The sequence below is a fragment of the Giraffa tippelskirchi genome, chromosome 7 (genome assembly GCF_054371585.1).
Source record: "Giraffa tippelskirchi isolate mGirTip1 chromosome 7, T2T-mGirTip1v1.2.pri, whole genome shotgun sequence".
Classification (NCBI taxonomy): domain Eukaryota; kingdom Metazoa; phylum Chordata; class Mammalia; order Artiodactyla; family Giraffidae; genus Giraffa; species Giraffa tippelskirchi.
This window is the reverse complement of record NC_137281.1, coordinates 80,483,984-80,499,149: the sequence shown is the minus strand read 5'-3', so window position 1 is coordinate 80,499,149 and position 15,166 is coordinate 80,483,984. Positions and strand designations below refer to the sequence as shown.

Here is a 15,166-nt window from a genome sequence, read left to right as displayed (position 1 = left end):
AAACAGTTCGGTTGGAGGGAATAGAGAACTCAAGTCCCTCTCCAGGTTTCCAACAGATTATTTGGGGCAAGAGAGGAAAGATGAGACTTGGATGATCACAAAAACAAAGCCCATGAACACAAGGCAGGAGTGAAACATGCAAAGTCTTTCCATGTTCTCTATGGGATTCCACTGGCAGACAGGGTTCCTTAGGGCCATGCACCCTGGCACATTCCATGCATTTACCACCATCAAAGAGAAAGAAAAGGCATGCTTGCTGTTATTTTAATTCCTTCCCCAATGCCTTCCAAAACTCTTCAGCAGAAAACTGATGCACTAAACGCCCACCAGCTCCCAGCCAGTAGTATCTTGGAAACCTTAGTGAAAATGGAGCAGAGGAGCAGGAGAAGTCAGCTCACAGAAGATTTTGCTCCTGGACATGAAATCCCATCTCAGCTGCACTGGACTTGGGGGCATCTCCTGCTTTCCAAAGGGACATGTCTTGATGAGGATGCATATGTTCTAGAGCCAAGTGAACACCCTACCACCCCCTCACTGCCACCCCAACATCCCCCGAACACACCCCCATCTCCACCTCCTGTTTCTTGTCCTTCCCTTCAGAGTGGCCATTAGTGAAGCCAAATGTCCCCCAACTCCCACTGCAGCTAAGTAAGCTCTGGTGTTAACTTGACTCTTGTAGATTATCTCTAAGGTCTCATCCAGTTTTAAATTATGTTACGTTGCCAGCTTGCCGAATGATCTTAGACGAGTCACCTCACTCAGAACCGCAGTAAACGATCTAGACAGTCCCTGACACTTTAGCAGTGGCAGAGAAAGCTACTGATGGACCCTCCCAGTTACTCTGGCCAGGTATCGTGATCACTGGCACAGAGGTAGGGTGACTTAGAGTGACTACCTGTCCAGGTTTGCCTGGATAGTCCAGGTTGATGCCAGTTTCTGGCATCACTGATAACAGCACTGCCCCCTTTTCACTCTTAGAAGTGTCCTGGTTTAATAAATTCTTTGGTCACCCTAGATTCTAAAAGGGACAAAGCTTCAGAGACAAATCCAGCTCCATCTCTTATCATGAGACCTACAGCAACTTTCCTAGCAATTTCATGGGTTTTCTTATAAAAAGGAGAACAATAGCCCCTTCTTGGGGAGCCCTGGGGCAGACAGCTGGAAACGAGAGACCTGAACTCAGATTCCTAGTCTGCTGCTGACTCCTCAAAGCCTGAGCCTCCTCTTCTATAAACACTGGCAACTCATCCTTCCCAGAAGATGGGTAAAGACCAACCAGCTGATCAATGGCCCACCTTGGTGTCTGGCATATAGTCAGCTCCCAGTCCATGCTGCATGTACCAGGATCACTCCTAGTGAGACGGCTCAGGTGATCCGCCACATGTCAGCACAATTGACCCAAATCCTCAGACAAGGCCATAAGCACCAACTCACCTAAGCTTCTGGAACCAGACCCATGCCCCTCCTCCCACACACACACACCCCCGCCCCCAATGGTATGCACGCCCTAAGTTCACACTCCTGTTGAATTCTGTGTATCATTAAGGTTTTTCTCTAAGGTCTCTGTGAAAATGTAGCTGTGAACTTGGAAGCCTTAACTCCACCTCTGTGAGGAAGGGTTTTTAACAATACTATAGAGTTGCGCTTCATAAAGAAATAATAAGTGGGGACTTTCGTGGTGGTCCAGTGGCTAAGACTCCATGCTCCCAATGCAGGGGGCCTGGGTTTTATCCCTGGTCAGGGAACTAGATCCCACATGCCGCAAGTAAGAGTTCGCACACATGCCACAGCGAAGACCTGGTGCAGCCAAATCAATTAATCAATAAATATTTTTTTAAAAAAGAAAGAATGAGTGACACTGCATAATACTTTATAGTCTGCAAAGAGCTTTTAATACATATGCTATGCTATGCTAAGTTGCTTTGGTTGTGTCTGACTCTTTGTGACCCCATGGACTGTAGTCCTCCAGGCTCCTCCATCCGCAGGATTCTCCTGGCAAGAATACTGGAGTGGGTTGCTATTTCCTTCTCCAGAGGATCTTCCCAACCCAGGGATCAAACTCAGGTCTCTTACGTCTCCTGCACTGGCAGGCGGGTTCTTTACCACTAGCACCATTCATTAATACATAGCTCATCTAAATAAACAACAATCACCCTATCAAGGGAGGCATCGTTTTTCTCATTTTACTGATGAGGAAAGGGAGGCTCAAAAAAAAAAATCAGGTGACTGGTCTACAGCCACCAAAGCAGGAAGGGGAAAGGCAGGGATTTGAACCTGGGTCTCCTGAATGCAAGCCCAGAAAGCTCCACTGCAGTAGGCTGCCATTTCAGCAGCAGGTCTCTATCAGTGTTCTCAAAAATGGTCCATGAATTAAGAACCTGTCCATGGACACAAAACTTTTAACTTCTAAAAACCTATAAACTTCAATTAACAGCAACAACCAAAAAAAAGCTGACTCTAAACAGATGAGGTAAACCGTATGCATGGTTACCAAGATTTCTGCTTGCTCTTGTGATGAAATATATGAACTTACCCCATTTTACTCTCTTACTAAGGAATGGAATCTGTTTTTAATACATGAGAGCATCTGATGAGTCTGCAGTAGAGAACTTAGGCATTTTTACTGACTGCAGTGTGGTCTGGAATTGGAGAGCCCGACCTAGACGATCGTCAATGAAGAAATTTAAAACACTGACCAGAGACATTCCACACAAAGACACCATGCCAGGCACAGGGAAAACCCAAGAAGAGGCTGGGATCTGACGTCCAGGCTGTTGCTTGGGGAGAACAGGCCTCTGCACGGAGCCCAGCAACACTGTGCTTAATTTCCCAAGGAATCCATGTCAAGAGGCTGGCATGACTCACTGGCTAATTACCTGAACACTTGGGCTCCCAGAGCCCTCCTGGCTGTACAACCCGTCTTCTCTCCTGACGGCGAACAAAACACTATTTTCACCCTGGTCCAGACATAGCCTAAAGCTGTCCACATGGTGGTGTAAGGGATTATGACTCTGACCTGGATAACTCAGGCAGAAAACTTGCTCTCACCAGCCATGGGCTGGGGGAGGCGAGGAAACACGAACAGAACGGTGGCTTCAGTCAGCCACGCCACTCCCGTACTTTAAAATCTCCAGGGTGCTTTATGGAGCAAGGTCCAAACGCCAAGCTTGGCCGAATGAAACCCTTGGCAACCTCCCTCTCAGACTCCTCTCTGGCCACGCCCTCTTCCACGATCTGGCCGCCCCGCCACGGACGCCAGGCCCTTCCTCGCTCTGTCTGGCCAGTGCTCCACTCAGCCTTCCCTTCACTCCCACACTCCTATCCACCCTTCAAAGTCTCACTGGAGCATCATCTCTTCTGTGAAGCCTTCTGAGTCCCTCAGAAACAAGCTGCTCTTTCTCTGGGATCCCCAACACTGCTTTATTCAACCTAGAAGTGTCTTTGCCGTGAGACCACCGTAGCTGCAGTCACTGTCCCTTTTAGCCTCTGCACAGTTCAGAGATAGGACTTTATCTCCGCATCTCTGTCTCTCCTGAGGCCCAGCACAAAGTCAGTGCCCAATAAATGGAGCCAACAACCAACTGCACTAGCAGTGGTTGGGCTCTTCACTCCACCTTTCGGACACGCAGCTGCCATAAGCATCACCTTTCCCTGACCTACACTTAATTCACTGATCTGAGTTCAAGGTGAGGGAAATCAATCCTTCCTATAGAAACACCCACAATCTTCCATATAATGGTGCCATCTGAGCAGGGCCTCAGTTGTGGCTGTATAACAAAGAAAAAGTATTAATTGTTCAGTCATGTCTGATTCTTTGTAACCCCATGGACTATAGCCCGCCAGGTTCCCCTGTTCATGGGATTCTCTAGGCAAGAATACTGGAGTGCGAGACAGAATAAGAGACACAGATGCATGGAACAATTTTATGGACTCTGAGGGAGAAGGCGAGGGTGGGACGTTCTGGGAGAATAGCATTGAAACATGTATATTATCATATGTGAAACAGAACACCATTCCATGTTCGATGCATGAGACAAGGGCTCAGGGCCGGGGCAATGGGATGATCCAGAAGGATGGGATGGGGAGGGAGGTGGGTGGGGGGTCCAGGAGGGGGAACACATGTAAACCCATGGCTGATTCATGTCAATGTATGGCAAAAACTATTGCAATGTTGTGAAGTGATTGGCCCCCAACTAAAATAAATAAATTTATAAAAAAAAAAAAAAAAAAGAATACTGGAGTGGGTTGCCATTCCTTTCTCCAAGGGATCTTCCCAACCCAGAGAATGAAGCTGGGTCTCCCACATTGCAGGCAGATTCTTTACCATCTAAGCCCCCAGGGAAGCCCATTGAGAGGATGGCCATAAAAACAGGACTGCCGCCACCATCAAATGGTCTGAGAGCAGGAGGAACTGTGGAGTTCTACATATAATATGTCATATATAAAAGAGAGAAATCAAGGTAACAGACTGATAAATAGAATATGTTCTATCATATTGACAAGGACCTTAACACAACTTGGGAGGCTAGGTTTGAATGTCGAGTTCTCTGATCCCTTGGGTTTCACAATGGAACTGGTGAGAGAATCCCAGGAGAACCGACCGTGAATCCCAGCCCATCCCCGGCATCACCCCACACTTAGAGGGGCTTCCTGCACACTCATGCAGACACCCCAAGTCTGAATTTCATCCAATTTCTCCATCTCCCGGCCCAACCCACATCATCGGCCCAGGGTCCACGGGTGCACACACAGCCCACGGTCGACACAGTCTCCCTTCCTTAGGCAGATGGACCTGGGGAAGAGCCCACCTGGGACCTGGAAGCAGGCTCAAGATCACAGGGGCAGGGAACGGAAGGGTCGAGACCCAGTGTGCCGTCTGGAAGAAGGAGTTGCATCCCTGGGCCCACAGCTCTACCCTGTGGAAAGGACCACATCCAGAAGGATGTCCAGAGGATGGTCCACTAAGTGTGAGCTCCCCTGACACACCTAGAGGGCAGCCAAAGGTACCGCCATCCATGTCTGGGTCATTTTGGAGCCATGAGCTTCCGGCACCAAACATTCTCACCTGACAACCAAGCAGCTGGTGGAGGGGTGCCTGGAGCCAGACCTGCCTTCCAACCAGGTCTCAAAACCACACCACCAAGAGTATAAACATCATACGCTTCCGCACATGGATGGGCAGGCTATCGGTGACAAGCCCGTGAGTCACGGCGTTTCTTCCTCAGGATCTTACACCCACCCCCTACCCCAGGAGCACTGATTCATCAAAGTTTGTTTTCAATACTATTATTTTTAGTCAGCCAAACAGTTTTTAAAATGATGATGGAGGACGGGAGGGGGGCAGGGAGAACACCTAAGAATATGAATTGTTTTTCTTTGAATAGCCTGCCAAGCCCTACATCAACAAGCAGTGTGACTGTGGCCTCTTGGTGCACATGTGCTGGAGGCAGATTCTTTTACTGCATCAATAGGGGTTCTCCAAACAGTGAGCCCTGAGAACGAGTGGAGGGGCAGGATCCCTTACTGGAATCTACCAACACCATCAGTCAACCCCTCCTTGAAAGGGGAAAAGAGAATGTTTACTAAGCACCTACTACGTGCTGTGAGCCACAAATATCAGCCAAGTGCTTGCTCTCTCTTATATCGTTTGTGTTGATTTACAGGAGGCAGGCAGGCCCATGCCCATTACACAGATGAGGAAAGTGGAGCTTAATCAATGGAAGCAGATGTCCCCAAGGCTGCCACATGGTTAGTAACTGGACAACTCAAACCCAGGTTTGTCAGACTCCAGGGCCCTTTGTTCATCCTTGACGACTCTGGTCTTCCAGCCTACTCACGCCCTGAACCCTTGCTCCCAGGGCAATATTTTAAGAATCTTTGGATAGAGATAAAAGGGTACACACAACATCTAAAGGGGGAGCAAAACAAGGTCACTCACCCTGCCCATCCAGGCACGCAGAGAAGCAAGGCTCAACTTGAGTCTGAATTCAACGAGGGTGTGAGAAAATTTACAATGGGGAACATTGGAAGCAAAAGGAAAAACCCAACTTCCATCACCAGCGCCTGCTTTCAGCCACTAGTAACTATTCGAAAAGTCCTTTCTGGATCCATTACTCCACATTTGGGCTTAGCCCAGAGGTGATTTTTTAAGGAAAAAATGCCTTTTGGCATTTTTGAGCTGTGACAGCGTAAAAACAGACCTTTAAAAAACACACACCCAAAAAGCATTACTATTTTCAAAAGCCCAGTCTCAAAGAAAAAGGAAAAAAAAAAAGGAGGTGACACCTCAGAGCTACAGCTAGGCCTGGCAGTCTGTGATGTAAGCATTAGTGGGGAAAGCCAACAGATTGATAATGCCACAGATTTCAAAGGCAAACTTTGACCCAAGGTTTCTTAAACAACACCCCAGTCCTAAACTCCCAACAAAGCTGTCAGGAGAAAAACTTGCCAGATGTAAGCAGGGAGAGCCAGGGTGATACAGAAAAAGGATGATTTCGGGGGAAACTCACTTTTCATTTGCTAGCTGGGGTTTCAACTTGTAACCTCCATGCCCCACCTCCCCCAAGAGGCGCATGCTTACGCAATCAAGTATAGCCTTTCTTTATATAGATGCTTGAAAATAAATAAAGAAAGCTTCCTGGGTAAACTCTGACATATGAGCAAACATTTTCCACAGGTATCTTCTATAATGCCTACCTCTCACATTTAACCATTTTTAGGCAATTGTGGTCATTAGTTTAAGTAAACTTCCTGCTCTGAGGATAGCCAAAAATAGCAACAAAAGAAGAAAAACTGCTCACTGCATCTCAACACATTCAGTTTTCATGGTGTTACCATTGTATTCAGTTATTTTTATATTCCTTTGCAGTTAAATTTCACTGATTTCGGCTCACAGGGCAAAGGAGAGGCAGGGAGGACAGACGGGGGGAAACAACTAAAATTAAAAGCTGAATTATAGTTTTCTTACTTTCAACTAGGGAAATTCATTGGCACCAGACTAACAGGGACTTAGGACGTTAATAATTAAGAAAGATCTGTGGTTTATTGATCAAGCGGATGCATGCAAAGGGATGCTTCTAAGATGCTTGCATGGAAACCACTTTAGAGTTAGAAAGAACCTCTGATAGAGCTTATGTAGCCCATTTCCCAGTTGAGAACATCTGAGGCCCAGAGACAGTCAGTGACTTGGCCCAGGTGACACAGCTAATTAGAAACAGAGTTAAAATCTAGAACCTACCCAGGTCTGTTGACTCCAGCCTCCAAAATGACTCCCAAAAGTTTGTTCATGACTAATTTTTCTTGACAGCATGTATGGGGAGAAAAGGCCTGCTAAACAAACTTCAGCCTAGTCCAGAATTAGACAAACTTCTTAATTAATAGGCTTCTACTGTGTTTTCATTTTAAGCCGAGTCTCTCTGTCAAAACACCCTGCAGCAGTGTGCCACGGTGGCAGGCTGCTGTTTACAGCAGAGGCCTCAGATAATCACAAAGGATAGTGTGACTTGTGCTCTAGATTTGTTATTTCTAAAACTGTTAATTAAGTCAAAACAAAGAAGAACGTTACTCTCTCTCTCTCTTTCTCTCTCTCTCATCAGGACTCAATAAACTGCAGGCTTGGGGAATTTGGTTCTCTGGCATTAACAAAACAGTATTTACAAGTTAAGCAGAGTGAACACACACATGATTCTTGCAACTCCAAAGGACCAGTGTTCAGCAGCCAGTGGACCAGAGGCTACAATAGGACAGAATAAGGTATCTGCCTCGTTCACTGGTGTGTTCCTGCTACCTGGAGCAGGTTCTGGCACCTGGTAGGTGCACTAAAGGAAGCACACACACGAACTGGACAAGTTCTCTTGGATCTTTGTTTTAAAATCTGGAATACAGTAAAATTAGATCCCAAACTTCTGCAAGGTAGGTTTACTATGGCAACTTCCAACTGTTTCCAGAAACCACGGCACCTGAAGATTGAAGGCTCCCTGGCCCAGGAACCTGTCAATGGTCAACAGATGATGCTCAGCCCTGCTGGGGAAGAACTAGCCCCATCCATCACTGCAAGGGACATTCGTGTCTGCAAAAGGCTGGTAAACCTCCCAGGCCCTGCATCAGCAGCCTTTCTGGGCAGACTGTAAAACCAGATGTGGATCTGGGAAGGGGGCAGGGCGAATTCTTTTTTTTAAATAGGTCAATACATCAAAGGAGACAAGGACAAAAGTTAATTAGAACTATTCATGAGCTTTGTTGATTGAGAAAGCGGCATTCCACTTTCAAGAACTTAACTGCACTTACAATAGGCTGGGGGAGGGGTAAATAAGGTGGGAAAATAGATGAGGGAATAAAGTTAGATTTCAAGTCTTAAAGCAAGCACTGCTTGAAACGTGGATGGACCTAGAGGTAACCAGACTAAGTGAAGTAAGCTAGAGAAAGACAAATATCATATGATATCGCTATGCACGCGATCTAAAAACACGATACAAACGAATTTACACAGAAAACAGACCCACAGACTTAGACAACAAACCTGTGCCTACCAAAGGGGGAAGGGGAGGGAGTGATAAGTGAGGAGTTTGGGATTAACAGATACATATTACAATATATAAAATAGATAAGCAACAAGGACCTACTGTATTGCACAGGGAACTATATGAAATATTTTGTAATAAACTATAAGGGAAAAGAGTCTGAAAAAGGATAGACATATATAAAACTGAATCACTTTGCTGTACACTTGAAATTAACACAACACTGTAAATCAACTATACTTCAGTAAATAAAGCAGGCACTTCTTGGTCCTATTTATTTCCTAAAGGAGCTCACACAGAGACACGGCTGTATTGTGCAAACAATGGCATTTAGAAATCTCCCAATAAGTTAACAAGTGAAAATTAATGGTCGCTCAGTCCATTAAATCGTGTTAATTTTATTTCCATTAGAATAACATAGCAATTACAAATTTACATTATTGAACCAATATTTATTTTTCAAAAACTCATTTTAATTGGATTCCTGATGTGATAAGCTCAAGCCAGTCTCTCTATGCCATCAGCTGCTTGCATTTCTCATCAGAAGGAAACGACTACTGTATTCATTGGCTTTTTCTATTATTAGAATTGTCATTTAAACCTTTACATCCTTGCAAAGACTTTTAAAAATACATTATTAAAAGCTCTTATGTCCCTGTAGAAATTCAGGTTTACAGGATTTATTGTTTGGCAAGTGTTAACCAGAGAAATGAAAAGTTAGGGCACACCAAAACTCAAAAATTCTGAGCATCCACCATCACCTCCAAGTTGCCCACTTCTTATCACCACAGTCTGTTATATTCTGAGCTAATACATCTTAAGTCACTGTTTCCACCAAGGAAACTTGAATTTCAGGTTTGCCATACTAACTGCTTTTTTATTTCAAAGTGAGAACACTTTACAGTGGCATAAAATATTGAACACAAGTCACTAGTCTTCTGGTGCAGACTAGGAGGTATTCATAGCAGCACTCCATTTAGGAACAAGAGGAAGATAAAGACATTCTCATTCCTGTAGGCAACAAACACCATGAACCCAAAAGTTCCCATGATTGTAGTACAGTCCAGAAACTTCCTTTGGATAATAATTCCTGTCCTCTTGGTTTTCCACCTCGCATTGACCCCTCCCTCCTCTCCCCACCTCTTCCCAGAGAAGTAATGGTCTGTCCCCCACATCCCTGGGCATTTTGTACATCCTTTGGCGGCAGCTCATGGCCTGTATTTTGGGCAAGTCTGTCTCCCACTCTAGACAAGGGGGCCCTTGAGAACAGGTGCCCTGCCCTGCTCATCACAGTAGGTATTTCATAAATGACAGAATAATTTAGTAATGAATGAATGATACACAGAGACACCTAAATATAAAACACATCTGTCAAACTTTCTGGTTTACAAAACACTTTCACAGGCTTTACTTCATCCTGATTTTACAGGTGCCAACACGAAGGCTCTGAGACATCAAGTGAACTGATAAATCCATCCAGGTATTAAAACAACAAGATACAGGACCTGAATTCTGTGGGTTTTTTTCTGGGGAAAACAGATGGCTATCCTTACTTTGTTATCTAACATAGTGACCTCTAAATATTTAAAAAACATATCATAATCCCCTCACTCCCCAGAAATATCACTCCATACTAGAGCTCATATTTCTCCTGATGGCTGGGAATCAGAAAGAAATAGACACAAATAATGTCCTGTTGATGTTTTCCTTACTCAGGTGTAAGCTTGTCACAGGCAGGGACCATCTCAAGTTTATCTCCACAACTTCCCCCACTTCCCAGAATACTGACACAGACATGGGAGGGGCCAATACCTACGAATGAATCCACAAAATCCCATCCTGTAACATTCGATTAGGAACTGTGAGCAAGGGGCTGTCTGTAACACGTACTGAACCCAATCACTCAACTCCTGGGTGCAAGGAGCAAGTTCGAAGGTTCTAAATGGCTCCTAAGTTCGAAGGTCAAGTGGCTCCTAGGTTCAGCCATAGCTCTAAGCTAGCCCCACAGTCCACTACCCAGTGTCCTGCAGACTCCTTCTCTTCCCTGCCTTTGTGCAGAACTCCTCTAATCGAGGTTAACAAGAGAAAGGAGAGGATGGGTGCGTGCAAGTGAGTTGGGTTCCAATGGGCCACACAAGAATGGTGCTCTGAGCTGCAACTGAGAGAAAAGAGGACAGGAGATGCTGAAATGGAGAGGGTGTTAAAGCTGCCACTCTTGCAGCACTGGTCTGTCCCCAGAAGCCTGAGAAAGAAATGTTAGGGTGAGACCAGCCTGGCAAAGTCCAGGCAGATAGCAGGAGGTGGCCACACCAAAAGAACAGATGCACAGAAAGGTATGTGTCAGACCTTATGTTTGGTTCGAGTCCCCCACTTTCCTCTGGACTTGGTGCTGTGACACAAGAAAGCCTGAATTTCCTTCCAAACAAACAAAGTCTTAAGCTTCGTCCAGCCCTCAACAAGTGGGCCAAGGTATGGGTCCCATTGGTAGAAATACAAATTAGCAGTGTCCATCAGAAGGGTCATTTTTAAGTGTGCCTGGCTCCTTATCCCTGATAGAACATACGCACACCTTCTCTGCCTCTTGTTGGCAAATGCTATTACTCCATTCTCATAAACTGGCCAGAAGATACCTGCAGCCAGACTCAGGTACTCAAGAAGGATAGTAGATGACAAGGAGGATGCTGTTATACAACTTGTCAAAATTCTGACCACCCTGCCAGACCTCAGAGAATCCTGATAGCCCCTCTACTGGTGTATCTAAATCAGGCTCTTACCACTGCTTTGGCATCAGTCTCTTTGACATTCTTGAAACCAATAAGCCTGTAGCACTCCAGCTCTCTTGATCACTGAGACAAGTTAGAGCCGGAGTAATAGAAGAAAGCATGCAGTCTGGGGGGCTCCAGTACACAGCTCTAACTGCTAAACAGCGCTGCTGCTGCTCACGATCTTGTATCAGCCAAAACAAGCTGGAGAAAATTTCCTTAGACTACGGGTTCCATACACTGTAAAGTCCAGATCTTGTAGAGTACTTTTAAGCACCCAGGGCCCCACCACACACCCACAGTGGGATAACTAGGTTAAACATTTCCTTTTGTCAGTTTTCCAAAGACCTAGTTATAAAAAGCTGTGAGGAGAGAGCAGACAATTTAACAAGCAACCCCACAACCTATGGGACTCAGAGACACACTGATATCACCCGTGTGAGGCCAGCAGACACCTCCCCAAGACGTGGCCTTTAGTCTCTGCCCACGACCAAAACAGCAGCCGCTGTTGCCAAGGGAGACAAGGTGACCCAGAGGCGTGGGCACAAAATCCAAGGATGGAAATCCACTTTGTCTGGATCCACCCAAGTAACGGGGTTTCCCTAACTGAAAAAAATGGGAAAAAAATCTGCCTCAGTATTAGGTCCTCGCCAGGCAGGTAGAAGATGGCTCAGTCCTCACAGAGCCATGGGAAGGCCGAGTTAACTTGAACACTCAGGAACATCCAAAGTCTCCATATGCCTCAGGCTGCAGAAAACTCTGGAAGAGGAAAAGGCAGGCCACACTATGCTTTCCCAGAGGGCAAACTCCGACCAAGGCAAGGGGGAGCCAGGCCTCTCCTCCAGGCTGTCACCAGCCCAAAGAAGGCTGGCAACCTTACTACCAAAGATCCCAGGGCCTAACCCCCTAGTTAACACTCTAGCCATCAGCAAAGAACGTATTCAGAACCTCAAAGTGAAAAGCAGCCATGGCAAGCAGAAGGGGCACATTTGGTCAGAATGTGTTTTGCTATGCCAAGCCTTTTCACCTCTCTCCTCCAAAGTTTTCTCAACTTTGAAAATGGGATCAGTCTTAGGCCTAATTGCCTTACCTATTTTCCAGGAGTTTCTTTTTCTTGATCTCCTAAAAGCATATGAAAGTCCTTTGTAAACTGTGAAACGATTCATGCAGCTGTTCATTTTATACTGGATACCGATTTTTTTTTTTTTTCCTGTCTCAAAACTTAAAACAGCACTTGTCCTCAGCGCCCTCAGGCAGGTAAGAAGGCAGGTTCTCCCCAGGAGGGAGAAGTATGACGTTCATTTACCCTACTCCCTACCCCTCACCCAAAGTAATAAAGAAGGAAGAACCGGGGCTCCCTGACCATCACATCACACCACCTCCTCTGAAGTCAATTCTGGCTCCCCATCACACACCAGAACACACTTCCCAGACAGCGCACCACCTTCCTTCCCGCTTTAGTGACTGGATCCACCCAGTTTTGAAAACAAAAATTATTATTTTTCAAGTCAGCACTCCCACCATATGTGGCATTTATTTCCAGAGGAGGCCGGCTCTGGGTTTCCATGGACAGATGTTGCTTTGTGCATGCCTGACACGGCTGGCGGCCGGCGTACAGCTGCCCGGAGCAGGTGGCCAAGGACGGAGTCCACTTCTGGCCCAGCATCAAGAGGGACAATTTATGTGGGGCTCTGGCCCTGGGGACCCTCTGCTCATTCCTCCACAGCCAGGGACCCCTACTCACACACATAGACACACAAACTCTCCCTCAGTACAGAATTAAGACGTTCAAAGGGGGCTAAGAGGGAGACACAGAAAGCTAAGATACCTCCCCCCTCAACACATCCCAATTTCCAGCCAGGCGCAGCTAAGCTAAGAGAAGGCCTCCGGGAGTGGAGAGAAGTCACTGACCCCTTCTATCAGCCATCTGTGAGCTCCTGCCAGACCTAGCTAGCGCGAAGTGGAGGATAAAGGAGGTCCAGACAGATGGCAAAGCGCTTTGGGAAGGAGGGCTCCGTAGGAATGCGAGGGCCGATGCGAGGCCCACTTTGGGGTGCGTTTTTGTTATCTCCTCGGCTCCAAACCCCGCTCCTTTCGGTACCCACCCACAATCTCAGATTGAAAGAAGGGCAAAAAATAGTCGGGGGAGGCGGGGGAGAAGACCCCACTCTCCGCCACTTATCTCTCTCATTTGAAAGTCAGAGCACTGCACTGCAACTAAAGTGCGTGTGTGCGGAGGGGGCGGGAGACTGGCACAACCGAATCTAAAAATACTCGATAAAAATGCTAATCCCGAAGGCAAAGAGAGAACGAAGAAGGAATCTGTCAATCATGAGGCTCCCGCTCCTCACCCACAGCCCCAGCTGTACGGACTGCATTCCTGTCGAGAAGGAAAGAAGTGGGGGGACAGGAATGAAGAAAAGAAAGGGAGAGACACCACCACCTCCACGAGCGCGGGCCTCGGGGGCGGGAGGCGGCGGTGGAGGAGGGGCTCGGGCCCGCGGAGCTGAACAAAGCGGGCCTCAAGTTCTATCCCGCAGCTCCCCGGGGTGGGGTGGGCCGATCCTGCAGCACCCCCTTTCCCAGAGGTGAAAAGCCTGTGCGAGGTCTGGGAGAGCGAGTGCCGCGTGGAAGTCCCGGGCTCTGAATCTTTGCAAATCTAGAAAAGGTTTTGTTTGGGGTCCCCCCTTACCCGCTTCCTGCCTGCGTTCCCACCCCTCTTATACACACACACACAATCCCTCCAGCTCCAATCCCACCAGGCCGGCCCCGCCACGCTGTGGGGCTGGGCGGGAGCGCCCCAAGGTCCCTCCAGCCCCCACCTGGGGATGGTGATGCACTTGGTGTTGACGTTCTGCGTGGTGATGGCTTTCTCCAGCTCGTCCAGCTGCCCCGTCTTCTTGAGCTTCTTGACCAAACTCTTGACTGCCTTCTCGCACCACTTCTCCTCCTGCCCGTTCTGCTCGCCCTTTTTCCAGCCCAGCAGGCGCTTCACGATCGGGGGAGTGAAAGGCAGGATGGACGACATGGTTGGGGAGGGCGCGCGAGCTGCGAGGAGCGCCCCCGGCGGGGCTGGGCGCGGCGGGACGCCGGGGGCGCAGCGGGGAGCTCAGCCCGGGCCGGCCGCGGCCGCCCAAACTTCGCTTCAACTCTCGGCGAACTTGGTTCTCCGGGCCCGGCCGCGGCGCTGCAGCCGGCGGGGCTCGGCGCGCGGCCCTGCGCCCCGGGCGTCTCCCACGGCGGGGAGAAGGACTGCGGGGCGGCGAGCAGGCAGTAGCGAAGCGGGATCGGGAAGGCCCGGGACGCGGGGCGGAGGCGGCGGCCGCGGGGACCGAAGTGGCAGAAGAAAGTTTGGGTTTCCGCACGGGGTGGCTGTTTGGGTGCCGCCTCCAGGAAGGAAAGTCCAACCCCCAGCCAAACTTTGCTCGCCTCGCTCGCTTTGATGCGCAGATCCCTCCGCCTCGGCAGCCTCGCCTCCCCACTGCCCTCCTCCTTCCCGGCTCGCTAGCTAGCTGGGCCGGCCCGGGGCGTGCGCCGCGCTCCTGCTCCCGCCCGCTCCCAGTCTGTGTTTCATGCAAATCCGCGTGCAGCCTCCTTTCCAAGCGCTGTCACCGCCCCCTTGCCGCTGGGGCTCCCCGCCTCCTCCCCCGCGCCCTGCCGCCTCCTCCTGCGGGCGCCTTGCCCGCCCCCCGCCTCCGGGAGGGCTCCTGGCCTTCCCCCCGCCCGGCGAGGAGCACGCCCACGTGGGCGACCTGGGACAGCGGCCGCCAGGGCTGGAGCGCGCAGGACCCCGCGCGGCCCCGACCTGAAGTCCAGCGGGCGCCGGGAGGAAGTCGTGGGAAAGGAGCGGCGAGAGGGGCCCCTGCCGGAGGGCCGGGCTCGGGT

General features: G+C 48.7%; 1 protein-coding gene across 4 annotated transcripts in view; it reads right to left on the bottom strand.

The window, feature by feature from the left end:
* SMAD3 (SMAD family member 3) overlaps positions 1-14,853 on the bottom strand; it is a 127,535-nt gene extending 112,682 nt beyond the window's left edge. For 3 of the 4 annotated variants that reach the window (XM_081511859.1, XM_081511863.1, XM_081511861.1), the window contains exon 1: positions 14,104-14,853. In XM_081511859.1, the coding sequence (XP_081367985.1) occupies positions 14,104-14,309 (206 nt within the window). In that variant the 5' untranslated portion in view covers positions 14,310-14,853. Of the gene's footprint in view, positions 1-10,405; positions 10,409-14,103 lie in introns of all 4 variants that reach the window. The other variant, XM_081511860.1, reaches the window with a different exon arrangement.
* Positions 14,854-15,166: the final 313 nt, after the last annotated feature.